This window comes from Microcaecilia unicolor, chromosome 4 (assembly GCF_901765095.1).
Source record: "Microcaecilia unicolor chromosome 4, aMicUni1.1, whole genome shotgun sequence".
NCBI classification, from domain to species: domain Eukaryota; kingdom Metazoa; phylum Chordata; class Amphibia; order Gymnophiona; family Siphonopidae; genus Microcaecilia; species Microcaecilia unicolor.
In genome coordinates, this window is record NC_044034.1 from 16,881,957 (window position 1) to 16,901,515 (window position 19,559).

Consider the following 19,559-nt stretch of genomic DNA (forward strand, 5'->3'; position numbering starts at 1 on the left):
GGTCCTGGAGTAACCTCTTGCCAGTCAGGTTTTCAGGATATCCACAATGAATATGCATGAACTTGATTTGCATACACTGCCTCCATTATATGCAACTCTCATGACATCTATAATACTTGGATCACAGAGTAAAGTTCAGTATCAGAAACAAACACAAGCCCCTGTGTCTGAACCAAACAATGCCAAAAACAAATTCTACAACTTTTGAAAAATATGTTTAAAATGTGGGCATCACCTTCCATGGAATAAACATTACATTACATGGTAACATAGTAGATGACAGCAGAAAAAGACCTGCATGGTCCATCCAGTCTGCCCAACAAGATAAACTCATATGTGCTACTTTTTGTGTATACCTTACCTTGATTTGTACCTGCCCTTTTCAGGGCACAGACCATATAAGTCTGCCCAGCACTATCCCCGCCTCCTAACCACCAGCCCCTCCTCCCACCACCGGCTCTGGCACAGACCGTATAAGTCTGCCCAGCACTATCCCCGCCTCCCGCCACCGGCTCTGCCACCCAATCTCGGCTAAGCTCCTTAGGATCCATTCCTTCTGAACAGGATTCCTTTATGTTTGTCCCATGTGTGTTTGAATTCTGTTACCGTTTTCATTTCCACCACCTCCCGCGGGAGGGCATTCCAAGCATCCACTACTCTCTCTGTGAAAAAATACTTCCTGATATTTTTCTTGAGTCTGCCCCCCTTCAATCTCATTTCATGTCCTCTCCTTCTACCTCCTTCGCATCTCCGGAAAGGAGATGTATCATATCACCCCTGTTTCTCCTTTCTTCCAGAGTGTGCATGTTCAGGTCATCAAGTCTCTCCTCATACGTCTTGTAACGCAAATCCCTTACCATTCTCGTAGCTTTTCTTTGCACCGCTTCAATTCTTTTTACATCCTTCGCAAGGTACGGCCTCCAAAACTGAACACAATACTCTAGGTGGGCCCTCACCAATTTCTAGACCTCCTGACCCATAAGTTCTAGGCAGCTTACAATAGATTTACAACAGTGTACTGAGACAAATCTCGAGAATTACGATTATACCATCTCGTTGAATAGAAACAATGTTAACTGACCAATCTGTTAACGAGAGTAGTATTCAAATGTTCGAAAATGATCATAGCTATTCAAGTCTTCTAATTTTAAAGCAAGGGAATTCCAAATATTTGGAGCCTGAGACATCATCAGTTGGTTAAATATACCAAATCTTTTTATCCCTTTGGGAGAAGGAACTGCAAAGGTGAGACATAATATGATCTTTGAACTCCACACGTACCACTAAATAACTCAGTCTCCAGTTAAAATTTTGAACAATATACATGCAAATTTAAATAAAATCCTAGACTCCATCGGTAACCAGTGCAACTGTAAATAAAACTGAGTAATACGATCATGTTTACACAAAAAGAAAATTAATCTAACAGCCGTATTGTGTACAGATTGTAATCTTTGCAGTTGACATCTAGAAGCACCCAACAACAGAAGGTGACAATAATCTAGTTTAGATAATACTAGGGATTGCCCCGTCACCCAGTCTAGTTGCAGGAATTATCCCATGTTTCTCATAGCCCCTAATATGAGGCAGACAAAATTACTGGGAAAGTTCCCGCCATCGTCCACCGTAGCCTAAAGGAACTGGAAACCCTTCCCTCTTCTGCTAGAGGAGCCCCATGGGGTGCATCACGACCCAGTTCCTCCTTGTCTTGTAAGGTATTATAGGAATGGAGGGGGTTATATGACATCCTCCTTTTCTTTCAGTTGCTGTCCATGATGTTGTGGAGAAGTTTCATTCACGTCAAGATCTGAGTAAATGTGTCCTTTTCCTTTTAGATGTGTTGCAGCCAGCTGAGAGACTCTGATGAACACAACCTCGGTGCCCTGGAGAAGCATGTAAGTGGGAAGAACCCTGGGCAAGTGGATTAAACATTAAGGGTGAAGCAAAACAGTGAGATGGGCCACAGAAGGAGCGACGAAGCAAAGCCAACTTTAGGAGGAAGCAGATTTTATTGAACGTTCCGACACGGTCCACATTTCGGCAAGCGCCTGTGTTCCATTTCTACACCAGGTGTGTGGATTTCTTTAACATTTGTTACTGGATGACATTATATCGGAAGCGTCGTGCTACTGTGACGTGCAGATTGACCTCTGCCTCAGGCGTTTGCCAAAACACGGGCTGTGGTGGGTTCTTCAATACAATCTGCTTCTTCCTATGGTTGGCTGGACTTCGTTGTTCCATCTGCAGCCCACCTCACTGTTTTGCCTCACGTTTGGCTCGTGTTGCTGTTTTCCCTCTGGTTTGCTCTGATAAACATTAAGCGGGTCAATTCAATAAAGGGCACTCAAACTTAGAGGGGCATAATTGAACAGAGGCACCCATCTCTAAGGGTGCCCATCTCTAAGGACGGCCTGGAAAGGGGCAGGGCAACCCGTATTATCGAAACAAGATGGGCGTCCATCTTTTGTTTCGATAATATGGTCGGGGACGCCCAAACCATGAAATTTAGGTTGACCTTAGAGATGGGCGATCTCGGTTTTCGCCGATAATGGAAACCAAGGACGCCTATCTCAAAAACGACCAAATCCAAGCCATTTGGTCATGGGAGGAGCCAGCATTCGTAGTGCACTGGTCCCCCTCACATGCCAGGACACCAACTTACGTCAGACAAGGGCGGGCCCAAGAGGAAAGGAGAGACGCGAAGACTGGAGGCATCAGCTGTTCTTTCTGCCCGTGCAGCGCCTTCACACAGAGGTGAGCGGTGCTGTGCGGGCCCGGTAAGGAGGAGGGGGGACCGGTGGAGGGGGGAGCAGCGGCAACAACCTCAGGGGTGGTGGCAGGGGCGGGGCACGGGGCGGAGGATGGCGGGAGGCGGAGGCGGAGCTGTGGGGAGAAAGAGTTGAGAGAAAGGAAGGGAGGGGGGCCCAGGGCTGCTAAAGTTTTGAATTTTGTTTTGTTTTTTTAATTTAATTCAAAGGGGGGGGGAAGCGGGGAGTAGCGGCGACGTCATGCGAGGCGGGGGGGGCAAGGCCGTCCATAAAGGACGCTCTTGACAAGCGCCTTTGCCCCCTCCCAATCCTTTTTTTTTCACTTTTAGATTGATGCAGGGGGAGCGGGGAGAAGCAGCGACCTCGGGTGTCAATAAAGGACACCCCTAGCGCGCGTTTTTGCCCCCATCACTTTTTTTGGGGGGGGGGGGTTACATTGAAGATTTTAGTCGGACAGCCCTAACGACAGGTACAGACCTGTCGTTAGCTTTCCAGCAGTTTTCCAGCGTTAGGGCAGGCGGAAAACTTTAGTGCATCTCGTTTCAATAGGGTTTCTACACAATTTGCTCATCTGCATTCCGTTTTCGTTTTCTGCTACCGTCGTTGGAAAATGGCCTTTAATGCATGCCACGGTTCAAAAATTCTTCGTTAAAGGGTCGTTAAAGTTTAGTGCATCTGGGCCTCAGTATGGCTACCCTTATGTTTTTATGTCACAGGGGGTGCTTCCCAGCTAGGGCCTCTCTCTCTTTCGTCTACATCCCAGGCTTTAGCATTATTCTCTAGCATAGGGCTCTCTTTGATAAACATGCACCATTGACCCTACTCCAGACTCGGAGGTGTCCTGTTGCACAACAGCTGGGAATCCCTCTCTCGTGGCCATTGGCAGTGCCCTGTCTTAGCTCCTATCAGCTCACTCTAAGACTGGAAGGTTACATGGCAGTGGTGCCCCTCGACCAACCTCCCCTACACATATTCCATGGAGAGTGGCACAGTTACTAGTCAGTCAGCAGTGGCTCTTTGGAAAATGTGCTACCCCCAGAGCTCTGCTACTGCTTTGATGCACTGACTGGATTCTTCTGATCAAATCTTTTGTTCCATGTGCCACGATGGGCATGGGACAGAATAGCAAGGCTCATTCATATTCAAATAATAATCTTTCTCTTTTGTGACCACTTTGAACCCAAGTGAGATAAAACTTGTGCTTTCAGGGAAGTGTGTGTAACGAGGTGATCTCATCATATACATACTCCCTTCGCCCTCTCTCCTGCTCTCCTCATCTTCCTCCTGATTAAACCTGTCAGTTCACTCGGCTTCCAGAAATGAATGATTACATTTATCTCATGGAATGCTAATGCGACCTTCAGTTTCCTCTGAATTCTTAAATTTCCTTCTTTTGTTCTCATTGCCCCCTTTGCTCCTGGATTTGTTCACTGTACGTTTCTCTCATTCTTTATTTTGCAGCAGTGCAAATGTCACGGCTGTGGCCATGGTGGCCATTCGCTCAGAGAATCAGCAACATGCAGCACAACAGAGCAGGACGGCTGGTAGACATTGTATTAAAATAGTTCCTCTAAGAAATTTCTTCCTTTTTATTCTCCTCTTTCTTTTTTTTTTATTTTTTATTTATAACCATTTAATTTTTACAAGCGATAAAACAACTTGCTAGAAATACAGAGAAAGTAATATATAGGAATTATTTCAGTCAAGTAATTCTATTCTCTTCCTTAGACCACTAAATAGGGAGAGTGAAACAAGATAAGGAGATCAATTAAACAGTAAACAGAAAAAGAAAACGTGGTATTAACCTGATTATCCCCAGATATTACTCATCTAATTCATTATTCCACATTGATCATCTGGTTGGCTTCTTCAAGGCCAATACGGTGTATAGTCAAATCATTTCATTGAAAACATACTTATTGTCCAATATTAGTTAGAAATAATACGTCTGATTACATTCTTTCTCTTTTAAAAACCAGAAGTTATTTAACAATACATATACTTAAGTCTCTAATTCAAATCCCACTGATTAAAGCAATCCCAGTTTTCACAGGTTTCACTCCTTTTAAAGTAATAATTTGAGCAATTATTTCTGAGGAAAACTTTAGGAGTCATACCCGGAATTCTGGGAAAAACAATAATCTCGATATTAATCATCTATAATAATATTCATTTTATTATTCAAAATTTCTGGTCTATTATCATAACCACTTCTTGCTCGTGTAGAATCATTTGTTATATCAATTTTTAACTCTCAAAGGGTTCAGTTGAATTGTCCATGTAACTCTCTAATAAAATTATATCTGAAACAAAATTATTTACTGCCACCGTTCGGTCCCGAAGCGCCTTCCAGATGGTATTCAATGTAACCTCCACGGGAGCCAAAAACTCCAAGCTGATTTCTCTTAGGTGTTTAGGAGTGGTTCTGCCGATTCGGGTTCTGCTGTAAATGTCCTCCGTTTCAGCATATGCCTCTAACTCACTCCTCCACTCCTTTGGGCATGGTGGTTGAATAATTCGGGAGCGATAGAGTTGTTTTTTCCAGGTCCAAGAGCGTTGACGCTCCTTCGCTGGTGCTAATCAAAGGACTCGCCAACCCTTTCATCTGTGGGCAGTTCGTCGCGCAGCTGTCCCGCACTTGCTGCTCAGGGGATAAAACGCTAGCCATCGGCGGCTGACCGCCGGTTGTCCCCTTCCTCTCAGTTAAGGTAACTGCAAATGCAGAGAGGAAATTTACGTAAAGAAGACGAAACTTCAAAGGGCAGCTGGGCCGCTGGGCATACGAACTTCAGGTCACCACCTTACCACTCTCCCAGTTTGGGACACTCTTTGGTTTCTCCTCAGAGGCCTGTCTGATATGGGTAACCCTTCAGCATAGCCCTCTAAGTAATTGAAACACACAAGCCCCTCCACCTCTACAAGGTGGTGTCCCTTCGGAGGGGCATTCTCCTCTTTCTAATGTTACTATCACTTTACATAAGTACATAAGTATTGCCATACTGGGACAGACCAAAGGTCCATCAAGCCCAGCATCCTGTTTCCAACAATGGCCAATCCAGGTCACAAATACCTGGCAAGATCCCCAAAAAGTTTGATACATTTTATGCTGCTTATCCCAGAAATAAGCAGTGGAGTTTCCCCAAGTCCATTTTAATAATGGTCTACGGACTTTTCCTTTAGGAAGCCGTCCAAACCTTTTTAAAACCCCATTAAGCTAACCAACTTTACCACATTCTCTGGCAACGAATTCCAGAGTTTAATTACACGTTGAGTGAAGAAATATTTTCTCTGATTTGTTTTAAATTTACTACTTTGTAGCTTCATCGCATTCCCCCTAGTCCTAGTATTTTTGGAAAGCGCAAACAGACGCTTCACGTCTACCCATTCAACTCCACTCATTATTTTATAGACCTCTATCATATCTCCCCTCAGCCGCCTTTTCTCCAAGCTGAAGAGCCCTAGCCGCTTTAGCTTTTCCTCATAGGGCAGTCGTCCCATCCCCTTTATCATTTTTGTCGCCCTTCCTTTTCATTCTCCTCTTTTTAGTATTACTTTCACTTAAAAATCCCTTCTTTTTCATTCTCCTTTTCAATTTTTTATTTATTTATTTATTTTCAGCACTTGATATCCCGCAAGTGATCCCTGAGGCGACTTTGGGGCTCATTTTTGAAAGAGAAAAACGTCCAAAACGTGTCATAAAGCACTGTTCGGACGGAGTTCTTCTCAAACCGTCCAAATCAATATTTTTGAAACCTATTTTGCAGATGTCTGTCTGTGCGTTTCATCTACAACACGTCCAAATCAGAAGGGTGCGTGAATGCGGGATTAGGGCGGGCTTAGGGTGTCCTAACACGTGGACGTTTTACAGACATAATGGAACAAAATGAAAATGTCTAGAGAGAAAACTTCAATGTTTTATTTATTTATTTATTTATTTGTAACACTTATACCCCGCGCTTTCCCACTCATTAGCAGGTTCAATGCGGCTTGCATCGTAAATCAGATGTACAGTAACATAGAATGGAATACAGTTGTAATACAGTGAGTAAAGAGATGGTCATTCCGATGAAGGTAGGTAAGAAGTCTAGAGTAGACCTGTTTTTATAACAAATAAGGCACAAAAAGGTGCCCTAAATGACCAGATGACCACTGGAGGGAATCAGAAATGAACCCATCCTCCCTTATTCCTCCAGTGGTCACTGACCCCCTCCCACACCCAAAAATATGAATAAAAATAGTACTCGTCAGCTTCTATGACAGCCTCAGATGTTATAGCCAGGTCCGTGCAAGTCCGCGGAGTAGGTGTAGGTGCACTGTAGACACTCTCTTGTGGTGGAAAGTGTGAGCCCTTCAAAACTCACCAGAAACCCACTGTAACCACATATAGGTGGCCCCTTCACCCATAAGGGCTATGGTAGTGGTGTACAGTTGGGGGTATTTATTTATTTTATTTGTAGCATTTGTATCCCACATTTCCCCACCGATTTGCAGGCTCAATGTGGCTTACATTTGCCGTAATGGCGGTTGCCATTTCCGGGTAACAGAATTACAAATGGTATTGCGTTAAGGTGCATACATACATGGTAAAGAAGAATACATTATGGTATTGCATAGAGGTTTCTGAGTGATAGATTGGATTGTAACATACATTAGGTCATCGACTATAGGGAGACCATATTCGACATAAGGATTAAAGTGGTAGTGCTTGATCATTATTAACAAAGAGGTTACTCATTCAAGTGATAAAGAGTTCGGTTTTTCTAGTTCATGTGCAGTCTTATTCTTTAGTATTGAGGATGGATGTTATTGGTATGCCTTCTTGAACAGATCAGTTTTCAGTAGCCTTCGGAAGATAGTTAGGTCTTGCGTTGTTTTTATGGCCTTCGGTAGTGCGTTCCATAATTGCGTGCAAATGTAGGAGAAACTGGTTGCATATGTGGATTTATATTTTAACCCTTTACAGTTGGGGTAGTGGAGATTGAGGAATGAGCGTGCAGATCTTCTTGCATTCCTAGTAGGCAAGTCTATAAGGTCTGACATATAGGCCGGGGCTACCCCGTGAACGATTTTGTGGACCAGGGTGCAAACTTTAAACGCAATTCGTTCTTTTAATGGGAGCCAGTGCAGTTTTTCTCTTAGGGGTTTGGCGCTTTCGTATTTCGCTTTCCCAAATATGAGTCTGGCTGCTGTGTTTTGGGCGGTTTGAAGCTTAATGATTTGTTCTTTGCATCCGGCATAAATGGCATTGCAGTAATCTAGATGGCTTAGTACCGTTGATTGTACTAGGCTGCGGAATACTTCCCTTGGGAAGAAAGGTTTGATCCTTTTAAGTTTCCACACTGTGTAGAACATTTTCTTTGCGGTAGGGGGTTTTGGAGGGCTCAACAAAGATAAGGGAGCAACGGTGAGATGTGTACCTGGGAGCAATTGTATGAAGTCCACAGCAGTGTCCCCTAGGGTGCCCCACTGCTCTCCTGGGACGTCTGAGGGACCAGTCTGCTAAAACTGTTGGCCCCTTCTATATCCCAATGGCTTGATTCTCTACATTTTTCACTTATACATTTTTTTTTCAAAAATTGCCTGAAAAAGTAAACACACAGAGCTCAAAACCTTGTTACAAATGGTAGTGTTGAAAAAAAAAAAGGAAGACATTTTGTAGTTTCGAAAATGGCCATATTTCCTATTCAGATTTTGGATGTTTAGCGCAAAACGTCCAAAGTCCGACTTAGATGTCATCAAAAATTTCCCTCCATGCAGCATGTCCTCTTACTGGCTGCCTCTCCAAACTCTCATACTTCCCAGACATCCATCCTTGGGAACCTTCCTGTTTCCTGGAACACCATACCTGAGGACCCTCTGCTCCCTCCCTTCCTTCCTTCCCTGGGTTCAGTTGGAGTATTTGGAGCCTATCCTGCTTATAATCGAAATAGAAAAACGCCTATATTGTGACCCAAATCGGGAGATAGACGTTTATCTCACAAAACCGAATAAAGCGGTATAATCGAAAGCCGAATTTGGACGTTTTCAACTGCACTCCGTCGCGGATGTGGACAAAGTTGATGGGGGCGTGTCGAAGGCGTGGTGAAGGCGGAACTGGGGCGTGGTTATCGGCCGATCAGAGATGGGCGCCATTCGCCGATAATGGAAAAAAAATATGTGTTTTTAGCGAGAATTTAGGGCACTTTTCCTGGACCCTGTTTTTACACGAATAAGGCCCCAAAAAGTGCCCTAAATGACCAGATGACCACTGGAGGGAATCGGGGATGACCTCCCCTGACTCCCCCAGTGGTCACAAACCCCCTCCCACCACAAAATATGCCGTTTCACAACTTTTTATTTTCACCCTCAAATGTCATACCCACCTCCCTGGCAGCAGTATGCAGGTCACTGGAGCAGTTATTAGGGGGTGCAGTGGACTTCAGGCAGGTTGACCCAGGCCCATCCCCCCCCCACCTGTTACACTTGTGCTGGTAAATGGGAGCCCTCCACACCGCCCCCCAAACCCACTGTACCCACATGTAGGTGCCCCCCTTCACCCCTTAGGGCAATAGTAATGGTGAAGACTTTTGGGCAGTGGGTTTTGAGGGGGATTTGGGGGGCTCAACACACAAGGGAAGGGTGCTATGCACCTGGGAGCTCTTTTACCTTTTTTTTTGTTTTTGTAAAAGTGCCCCCTAGGGTGCCCGGTTGGTGTCCTGGCATGTGAGGGGGACCAGTGCACTATGAATCCTGGCCCCTCCCACGAACAAATGCCTTGGATTTATTCATTTTTGAGCTGGGCACTTTCATTTTCCATTATCGCTGAAAAACAAAAACGCCCAGCTCACAAATTGTCGAATAAAACATGGACGTCTATTTTTTTTGAAAATACGGTTCGGTCCGCCCCTTCACGGACCCGTTCTCGGAGATAAACGCCCATGGAGATAGACGTTTTCGTTCAATTATGCCCCTCTATATGGACCATATAGACTCCCCTCCCCTTACCAAAGCTCTTCATATGATTCTTTCAAAATAAAGTCTTGTGCCTCGTTATCTCAAATTAAGGTCAGGAACTTAACAAGTAGCTAATATTATGACAGAGCCTCAATAGCAATAATAAATTCTTTGCAAGATTTAATTTGGTGAGGGGGACAAAATGTAATGTACTATAATTAAGATATTGAGATTTGCTCTAGGGAGGTTTGTGATAATGTACAACCACTGCTTATCCCACTTACGGTTTCCTGGGGCTCATTAATCAAAACATTAATGAATTGCTCTCCAAAGTATTCATACATTTAATAACAGAAATCATGGCTGGTTGATTAATGAATTGTGATGGATCTATAATTTACTAGGGCTTATATCCTTTTTTCCTTCAAGATAAAGCAACAGTCGCAAAGCTGATCATTTCTCAGATTGCTTCCCTGAATTAGTTTGCGTTGACTAAAGCCATAAGTGATGTCATCATTTTATATCAATATGGAGGAGTGGCCGAGTGGTTAGAGTGGTGGACTTTGGTCCTGAGGAACTGAGTTCAATTCCCACTTCAGGCACAGGCAGCTCCTTGTGACTCTGGGCAAGTCACTTAACCCTCCATTGCCCCATGTAAGCCGCATTGAGCCTGCCATGAGTGGGAAAGCGCAGGGTACAAATGTAACAAAAATTAAATAGATACTATTGGAGATTCTACATGGAATGTTGCTACTATTGGAGATTCTACATGGAATGTTGCTACTATTTGAGGTTCCTGTTGCTACTATTAGAGATACTACATGGAATGTTGCTACTCTTTGAGATTCTACATGGAATGTTGCTATTCCACTAGCAACATTCCATGTAGAAGGCTGCACAGGCTTCTGTTTCTGTGAGTCTGACGGCCTGCACGTACGTGCAGGACGTCAGACTCACAGAAGCAGAAGCCTGCGCGGCCACATTGGTGATTTGCAAGGGCCGACTTCTACATGGAATGTTGCTAGTGGAATAGCAACATTCCATGTAGAATCTCAAATAGTAGCAACAGTGGAGGAGTGGCCTAGAGGTTAGAGTGGTGGACTTTGGTCCTGAGGAACTGAGTTTGATTCCCACTTCAGGCACAGGCAGCTCCTTGTGACTCTGGGCAAGTCACTTAACCCTCCATTGCCTACCACATTGAGCCTGCTATGAGTGGGAAAGTGTGGGGTACAAATGTAACAAAAAAAAAATATTTTCAGGAGATTTTACAACCATATGAGGGGTTAAGTACGCAAATTTATGTTTAGATTCAAAGGTGTACATGTTAACTTGTAAGTAGGACTGGACTTCTTTTGTCCCGTGTGCAAAGCAAGGATCTTGTGTCTAGAATTTAATGGGACCTTCCCAGTGTATCTACATATCAAGAGGCTGGAGTGTGAGATCCATATTAGAGAGCTGCATGGGAATGGGAATCGCACAGAACGCATGAGATTCCCGATGGAAGAAGTTGCTGCAGGATTCCCGCGGGAGTGGTCAAAATCTCTGACAATGCCTGAATGAGGCTTGGTGCACTGAGTGAGGTGACTGGAGACCTGGAATGCCCAGAGAGGCAGTCAGAACACCAGGATGAGGCTTGGAACAGTCATTGGTTGAATAGTAAATACTGCCCAAAGAAACAGAGGAGGCTGTAGGGATTGGAAGGAAACAGAGGGCTGTGAGTGAGTAATAGCATGGAGATGGGGATGAAGGGGAACAATTGTGTGGGTGGGTGGAGATGGAATGGACTTTAGTGGGTGTAGGTGGAGATGGGTTAGAATGCAGTGGGGATGGGTGAAATGTCTTGCCCTATGCAATTCTCTAAGCCGTACATGCATCTACTCCATTGGTTGCCTGGGACTTAGGGGCAGCTCTTGCATTCCTTGGGGTGGACTTCTCATCTTTCCTACTTTAGGAATACAGAGTGTTAGCAGCCATAATGATCCTGGAGAAAGCTGGGGCCTTTACTAGCTATATTATCTTCTTTGGAACCACAAAAATAAGAATTATCCAAAGACGATGTTGCATGAAGTTTTCAAAATCACTTGAATTCCTTCTTCAGATGTCCTGTGAAGAAGAGCCTTATGTGGTCTCAGAAACTCTGTTGCTTCTAAGACCCCTTGTTATGACCCCTATGACCAGAGCTGGCCCAAGTGTATTTGACACCCTAGGTGAATTTTCAACTGTGTATCCACCCCCCATCAAGGGGATGCTCAAGGCCCTTCCCCCATATCCAGCATCTTCTCTTCCATTCCCTATCCTTCTATAGTCCAGTATTTCCCTCCTTCACCTTCATCTCCTCCTCCTATTGTGTCCAGCACCTCTCTCCTTCCCTATTTCCCCTCCTACACCCCTTTGCAAGGTGTTCAGCAGCTTCTCTCCCTTCTACCTTCTGAGCTTCCTGTTTTCGAGGGAGTGGGACCCAGAAGGGTTGAGCGTGCGCAGATGCTGAAGGCCCCATGCCAGTTATAATGAATCTTCTATAGAAGTTTCCCTGCCAGGTTGGTGCTGCCCCCTCTCCCCATATTGTGCCACCCTAGGTTGGCACCTAGTCTACTTAGTGGATGGGCTAGCCATGCCTATGGCTAGAAAGAGAGAGTGACTAGGAATTAAAGAGGTTAAGTTCTTCCATTTTTGCGAGCCCCCTCCCCCAGCCTCCCAAAATGGTGGTTGAGCTATCATTGCAACACAAGTTGGAACATTTTAATTGATATGTAGTAGATTGAGATCTTTTAGCAATACTGCCCAGTAGCCCCATATACTCTACTATGTTACTGTGGCAGTCTATTGGGGTGCTCTGTGTGTGTTGGCATCATTCATACGACACTTTTGTAACCCTGATTGGTCTCAGGATTTCATTTATTTATTTATTTACTAGTAAAAAAGGCCCGTTTCTGACACAAATGAAACGGGCGCTAGCAAGGTTTTCCTCGGAGTGTGTATGTTTGAGAGAGTATATGTGAGAGTGACTGTGTGTGAGAGAGAGAGAGTGAATGTGCGAGTGTGTGTGTGAGAGAGAGAGAGAGTCTGGGTGCGAGTGTGTCTGTGAGAGAGTGTGTGTGTGAGAATGAGAGTGTGTGCAAGTGTGTATGTGAGACACAGTGTGAGAGAGAGTGTGTTTCACACAGATACAGTGTGTGTGAGAGAGAGAGAGAGAGAGTGTGTGTGAGACACAGACTCTCTGTGAGACTGAGTGTATGAGACCAAGAGAGTGTGTGAGTGACTGTGTGACACATAGAGAGTGAATGTGATACAGTGTGAGACATAGAGTGTGTGAGAGACAGTGTGTGATAGAGAGAGAAAGACATTTACTGTGAGAGAGAGAGAGAGTGTGTGTGTGTGACAGAGATACCTCCCTCCCTCTCTCTGGTGTCATTCCCCCCCCCCCCCCTCTCTCTCTGGTGTCTGAGCGTTACTGTGCAGGACGCTGAGCTCTGGCTGTGCTTCAAGGAACTGACCAATCCTATTTAATAGAATGCACCGCCAACATTCTGAAGCCGAGAAACCTCGTGTGGTTGGTCACTTCTGCTTGTGACGAACCCGGAAGTACGTGATGTCAATTCAGGAGATGGATACAGAGAGCAGGAATGCCTCAGCCATGCAGCCGGCTTCAGAATGTTGGAGGTGCGTTTTATTATATAGGATTGTGGATCTGTGAAATGGCCTCCCAGCGGAGGTCGTGGAGACAAGGACTGTGTCAGAATTTAAGAAAGTGTGGGACAGGCATGTGGGATCGCTTAGGGAAAGGAGGAGTTAGGGGTTACCGAGGATGGACAGACTGGATGGGCCATTTGGCCCTTATCTGCCGTCATGTTTCTATGCCTTTTCCTTATAGATATCCTGAAAAGCAGAACACATATTGGGTTATAGGGGAGGTCAATTCATTTGAGCTTCATGATAGCCTTTGTAGGGACATCATTTCCCTTAAACTTGAGCCACTGCCCTATTCATTGGATTCCCCTTTTACAGTCTTGAGAGTTGGAACTCCATGAGGTCAGTGGGTAACATCTGATCTAATGCCCTGTGTGTGCATATTGACGTTTTACAGATTCTAGTGGCATGCAGACGAGTCCAACTGCTCCAGAAGCGGCAGCCATGGCCTGAGGTCAGGCTCTCCACCAGCTCTTCCCAGAATTCCCTGCCTAAACCTGAGAAGACATCAAATGGAAGCTACGATGAGCTGGACCGCAAGATACTTCAACTGTGTGGTACAAAGATTTCTCTTCTTTCTGTGGCTGGCTGTTATTCAGAAGTGTGAATCACAAGACCCAACTTTTCAAAAATGATTAGGAGTGGAGAACAAACAGGAGCAATGCTCACTTGCTCATCTCTGTCACAGTTGCCACGACCTCTAGCAGCAGTCTTGCGGTACTTTGGTATTACTGTGAGGCCTGCTGCAAGAGATCATGGCGGCCATTTTGAAGGAGCGGCCATGACAGTCAGGAGCGAGTGGGCATTATTCCTGCCTGTTCGCTGCTAGACCACCAGTAATCAAGGCATGTGGGCCTGGGGGGATCCTGGCTGGAGGTCTGTTGATGTTCTGGGAGGATAGGAGGAAGGGAGGGATGAAGGGAAGGGGATCAGAATCATGGAGGGGTGTTTTTCAGGACCTGGCCAGATACCCTTATGTGAGTCCAAGCTGATATTAAGCTGGAACGCACATTAGACCTGGTGTCTAGCACATGCCAGATTGGCTCTGGATATTAAGTGCTGGTGCATTGAATAACCAGGGCTAATTTAGCACTAGCAGCCTGGTTCCACCCCAGTTAAAGTGGAACCCATCTTTTCAAAATATGTTCCCCTTCCTCAGTGGCATACCAAGGGCGGGGCTGTGGGGGCGGTCTGCCGCTGGAGGGGTGCAGAGAGCAGCCGCGTGCCTGTCGGCTCCACTGGTTCCATGCTCCCTTTGCCCCGGAACAGGTTGCTTCCTGTTCCGGGGCAGAGGGAGCAGGGAGCCAGCGGAGCCGAGAGCCGTGCAGCTGCTCCCAGCAGCCAAGAATGCACCCGGGGGGGGGGGGGGGGGGGCTTGCGCGGGGGGGGGGGGTGTCGTGCTGCACCCAAGGGAGGGGTGCGCATCGGCGATCCGTCCCGGGTGGCAGCCAACCTAGGATCGTCACTGCTGTTCCTCCAGACACCCCCCACCCGCCAACCACCTATTTTTCTCAGGAGAGGTGAACAAATCATACCTCCATTCAAAACTCTGTCTACACGTACTCTGAGGTCTGTATGTGTCACCAATGAGTAACTGCCGGGGGGGCTCCCCCTGGCTCCAGGGTTTGTGAACACCAGCTTGGCTGCATCCCCCATAGCCACCCACTTTTGTTCTGAAGGGAAACTGGTCTAGTATTGAAATGATTTCCCTTTTGAAAGAAATCTTGCAGCCCGTGTGCACCAAATGGCATTTTAAAAGGGCATAGAACAGCCACACTCCGTCTCAATTAAACCTGACACTTTCCAGGTGTCTGTAACTGATATTGTTTAATGGATTGCGGTTATAATGGGATAAGAACAGAGAGAAGCCAAGGACAGGAACTTCCAGGTCTATATTATAGCTCCAGCAGTAACAGCAGCAAGACGTCATGAGAAGCAGAGAAGAAACAGACTCAGCATTCCCAGGACATACCGAGACTCTGATGCTCCGTGTGTCCGTTCTGCTGCATTCCCTCTGAAATCTAGACCCAGCCACATCTGGGAAGGCAGCTTTCTTAGGGAGGCGAGGGGATTTTAGGACTTAAATCTCTTCAGTACCATAGCAATAATGCCCAGGTTACTCAGGCAGAATAACAGAATATCGTGATTTCTTGCATCTAGCAGCACAAATAAGTACAGTTTAAGTTGGTAACCCAGTCGTTAATTGTTAGTTGCGTTACTGCAACATGCGATATGCAAGTTGTTCATGCATGGTTTTGAAGAGATTACAGACAATACAGAACACAGCAGTGAGACTAAGGAGGCTAGGGCTTTTCAGCTTGGAGAAGAGACGGCTGAGGGGAGACATGATAGAGGCATATAAAATAATGAGTGGAGTGGAATGGGCGGATGTGAAGCGTCTGTTCACGCTTTCCAAAAATACTAGGACTAGGGGGCATGCGATGAAACTACAGAGTAGTAAATTTAAAACAAATCGGAGAAACGTTTTCTTCACCCAACGCGTAATTAAACTCTGGAATTCGTTGCCGGAGAACGTGGTGAAGGCGGTTAGCTTAGCAGAGTTTTAAAAGGGGCTAGACGGTTTCCTGAAGGACAAGTCCATAAACCACTACTAAATGGACTTGGGAAAAATCCACAACTCCAGGAATAACATGTATAGAATGTTTGTACGTTTGGGAAGCTCGCCAGGTGCCCTTGGCCTGGATTGGCCGCTGTCGTGGACAGGATGCTGGGCTCGATGGACCCTTGGTCTTTTCCCAGTGTGGCATTACTTATGTACTTATGTCCTCTACTTGGCTCACTTTTATTACATAGAGCAGTGATTTAACCTATTGTGATGTCATAGTGGCTCATTCCACCAATAAGAGCCAACCTCATTAGTGATGTCACAATGGCTTGATTGTATAGAATGTTTGTACGTTTGGGAAGCTTGCCAGGTGCCCTTGGCCTGGATTGGCCGCTGTCGGGGACAGGATGCTGGGCTCGATGGACCCTTGGTCTTTTCCCAGTGTGGCATTACTTATGTACTTATGTACTGATTTATCACGCTAGGAAATTTGACAGGGAAACCCCTTTTATAGCTAAGGCACACTGGTTACCTATGTTTAATCTGATTGACCTTCCCACCAGAAACATGTCTGAAACTTCACGCACTTACCTCAATCTACATTACCCCAATTGCAAAGGACAGAGATATAAAATCTATTATGGATCCAATTTTTCCTTCTTAGGTAGTCAACTCTGGAATGCCCTCCCAAGACCTATCAGATCAATCAGTGACTGTCTACCCTTCCGGAAATCACTAAAAACCCATCTGTTCAAGCAAGCCTATCCTAATGACCCAAACTAATTCTATGAATCCTACTGCCCATCACCTATCCAGGAGACAACGACAATGACCTTGACTATCTTTCCAACCAAAATTCCATTTGCTTATCCTGTGCCCATCCCCCTCCTGCATCTTCTACCCTTGCTTTCATCTCTCCTACTCCTTCACCCCTGTCCTTCTCTACCTACCTATCACTTTTGTTATTCTGCTATACTTAACTTTTATTTTCTTTATCAAAATCCTGTAATCCCTATTACTAAGTAAGCCGCATTGAACCTGCTTTGAGTGGGAAAGCGCGGGGTACAAATGTAGTAATAATAATAATATACAAGCATGAAAAACGTTTAAGGTTTGCAATATGATATTTAAGATTTTATATGGTCAAGCAGGACAATATATGGTGTCGTTAATTTTTCTACAAAAAAAACCTGAAAAACAGCCAAACACAATCCAAAGGGTTGTGTAGAATGATCATGGAAAAATGAAATGAAAAGAATGGGAAATACCCTCAGAAACCAGGGCTCCCGCTGAGGTCTGATCAACAAGACACTTTTATCTACAAAAGATTTTGTGTCCGTGACCTAGTTTCTATCATGGGGTAAATTTTCCTTGAACTTTTCAATCACAACAACTGCCCATATTAGAGCACAGATTTCAAGAATAACTGAGTAACAAGAAAATTTTTTCAAGCTACAGCAAAGCATATATAAACTTAGCTTGACGAATGCTGGCTTGACAACCCCACATCTCAACTGCTGATTTTCAACTGGGCCCGATACGTTTCACCCACTACAGGCAGGGCCGTGCCTAGGGTCTCCGGCGCCCCCCTGCAGTTGGCCCACCCCCACCGAAAACGATCGCTACACTACCCGCCCTCTTCTCCCCAGATCCTTTTTCTTTTTTTTTTTTGTTTAAATTTACCTCTGTCCGGCGGCAGCGTAGCGTTAGTGAGAAGGAGGCGGCGCTCCCCCGCCCCGACGTGTCAGCCTTCCCTTCGCTCAGTGTCATTTCTGATGTCAGAAGAAGGCGGAACTGAGCGAAGGTAAAACTGACACGTCGGGGCGGGGGAGCGCCGCCTCCTTCTCACTAACGCTACACTGCCGCCGGACAGAGGTAAATTTAAACCAAAAAAAAAAGGAAAAGGATCTGGGGAGAAGAGGGCGAGGTAAGCATGGTGCGGCGGGGCGCCCCCCCCCCCCACAGGATGGCGCCCTCCTGCCATGCTTACCTCGCTTACCGTGTTGGCACGGCCCTGACTACAGGGCTTCATCAGGAACCATTCAGTTGTATCATAACATCAGGGGTGTCGGTTTCGAACTAACTGAACTTCTCTTGGAACCGACCAGTCTTGATAATAATAATTGTCCCTTGGTAAAAAGCGTGCAATTACAATGTGATTTTCCTGCATCTTAGTAACTAGATACCCAGATACCTACACCTGAAACAGGACCAGAGCAACTACCTTACTGCATGTTTAATTCTTTTTCATTTATTGACCAGCTGCCTTTATGAAATAGTTCGCCCAAAGCATTATACAGCAGTTATACCTTGACGTAAACACCTTACTTTGTTGCAGCCGCTTAACAGTAGCCAAATGACCAAATCTCTATCCTGAGGTAAACAGGCAAATTAAATCATAATAATAATGGCAATATGAAACAGTGTCAGTAACAAACCCATTTGGAAATTCATTTGACAGAAATATGATACGATGTCAGCAGAATAGAAACGATACATCTTCGTAGGCAGCAGCGGTATAGCTAGGAAAGGGCCATGGGTGGAAAAATTAAGATGGGTCTCTGTAATACTATCTCTCCCAAGGTAATGGAGACCCCCCCCCCCTTCAGATTTCCAACAAGCAAACCCTGCAAAAAAACACATTCCAGACCTTTATAGAAAAGCTGTCATAATTCCAGGACTCAGATAGCAACACCCCTACCTCTGTAATACCAATATAGAGTGGAGGAGTGGCCTAGTGGTTAGGGTGGTGGACTTTGGTCCTGGGGAACGGGGGAACTGAGTTTGATTCCTGGCACAGGCAGCTCCTTGTGACTCTGGGCAAGTCACTTAACCCTCCATTGCCCCATGTAAGCCGCATTGAGCCTGCCAAGAGTGGGAAAGCGCAGGGTACAAATGTAACAAAAATAAAATAGATACTATTGGAGATTCTACATGGAATGTTGCTACTATTGGAGATTCTACATGGAATGTTGCTATTCCACTAGCAACATTCCATGTAGAAGGCTGTGCAGGCTTCTGTTTCTGTGAGTCTGACGTCCTGCATGTATGTGCAGGACGTCAGACTCACAGAAGCAGAAGCCTGCGCGGCCACATTGGTGATCTGCAAGGGCCGACTTCTACATGGAATGTTGCTAGTGGAATAGCATCTCAAATAGTAGCAACAGTGGGGATTCTACATGGAATGTTGCTACTATTGGAGATTCTACATGGAATGTTGCTATTCCACTAGCAACATTCCATTTAGAAGCCTGCGTGGCCACATTGGTGATCTGCAAGGGCCGACTTCTACATGGAATGTTGCTAGTGGAATAGCAACATTCCATGTAGAATCTCAAATAGTAGCAACAGTGGAGGAGTGGCCTAGTGGTTAGGGTGGTGGACTTTGGTCCTGAGGAACTGAGTTCGATTCCCACTTCAGGCACAGGCAGCTCCTTGTGACTCTGGGCAAGTCACTTAACCCTCCATTGCCCCATGTAAGCCGCATTGAGCCTGCCATGAGTGGGAAAGCGTGGGGTACAAATGTAACAAAAATAAATACTTCCTGCTGGAGAAACAGAACAAGCCAAGACTGCTACAGATCCCTATAGAGAAGCTCAATTCAA

At 45.5% G+C, this 19,559-nt stretch overlaps 1 protein-coding gene across 1 annotated transcript in view; it reads left to right on the forward strand.

The window, feature by feature from the left end:
- The window catches only part of PDE2A (phosphodiesterase 2A), a 687,803-nt gene that overhangs the window by 477,346 nt on the left and 190,898 nt on the right, over window positions 1-19,559 (forward strand). Inside the window, exons 6-7 of the mRNA XM_030199986.1 lie at window positions 1,836-1,895; window positions 13,786-13,945. Coding sequence (XP_030055846.1) covers window positions 1,836-1,895; window positions 13,786-13,945 — 220 coding nt within the window. The remainder of the gene's footprint in view (window positions 1-1,835; window positions 1,896-13,785; window positions 13,946-19,559) is intronic.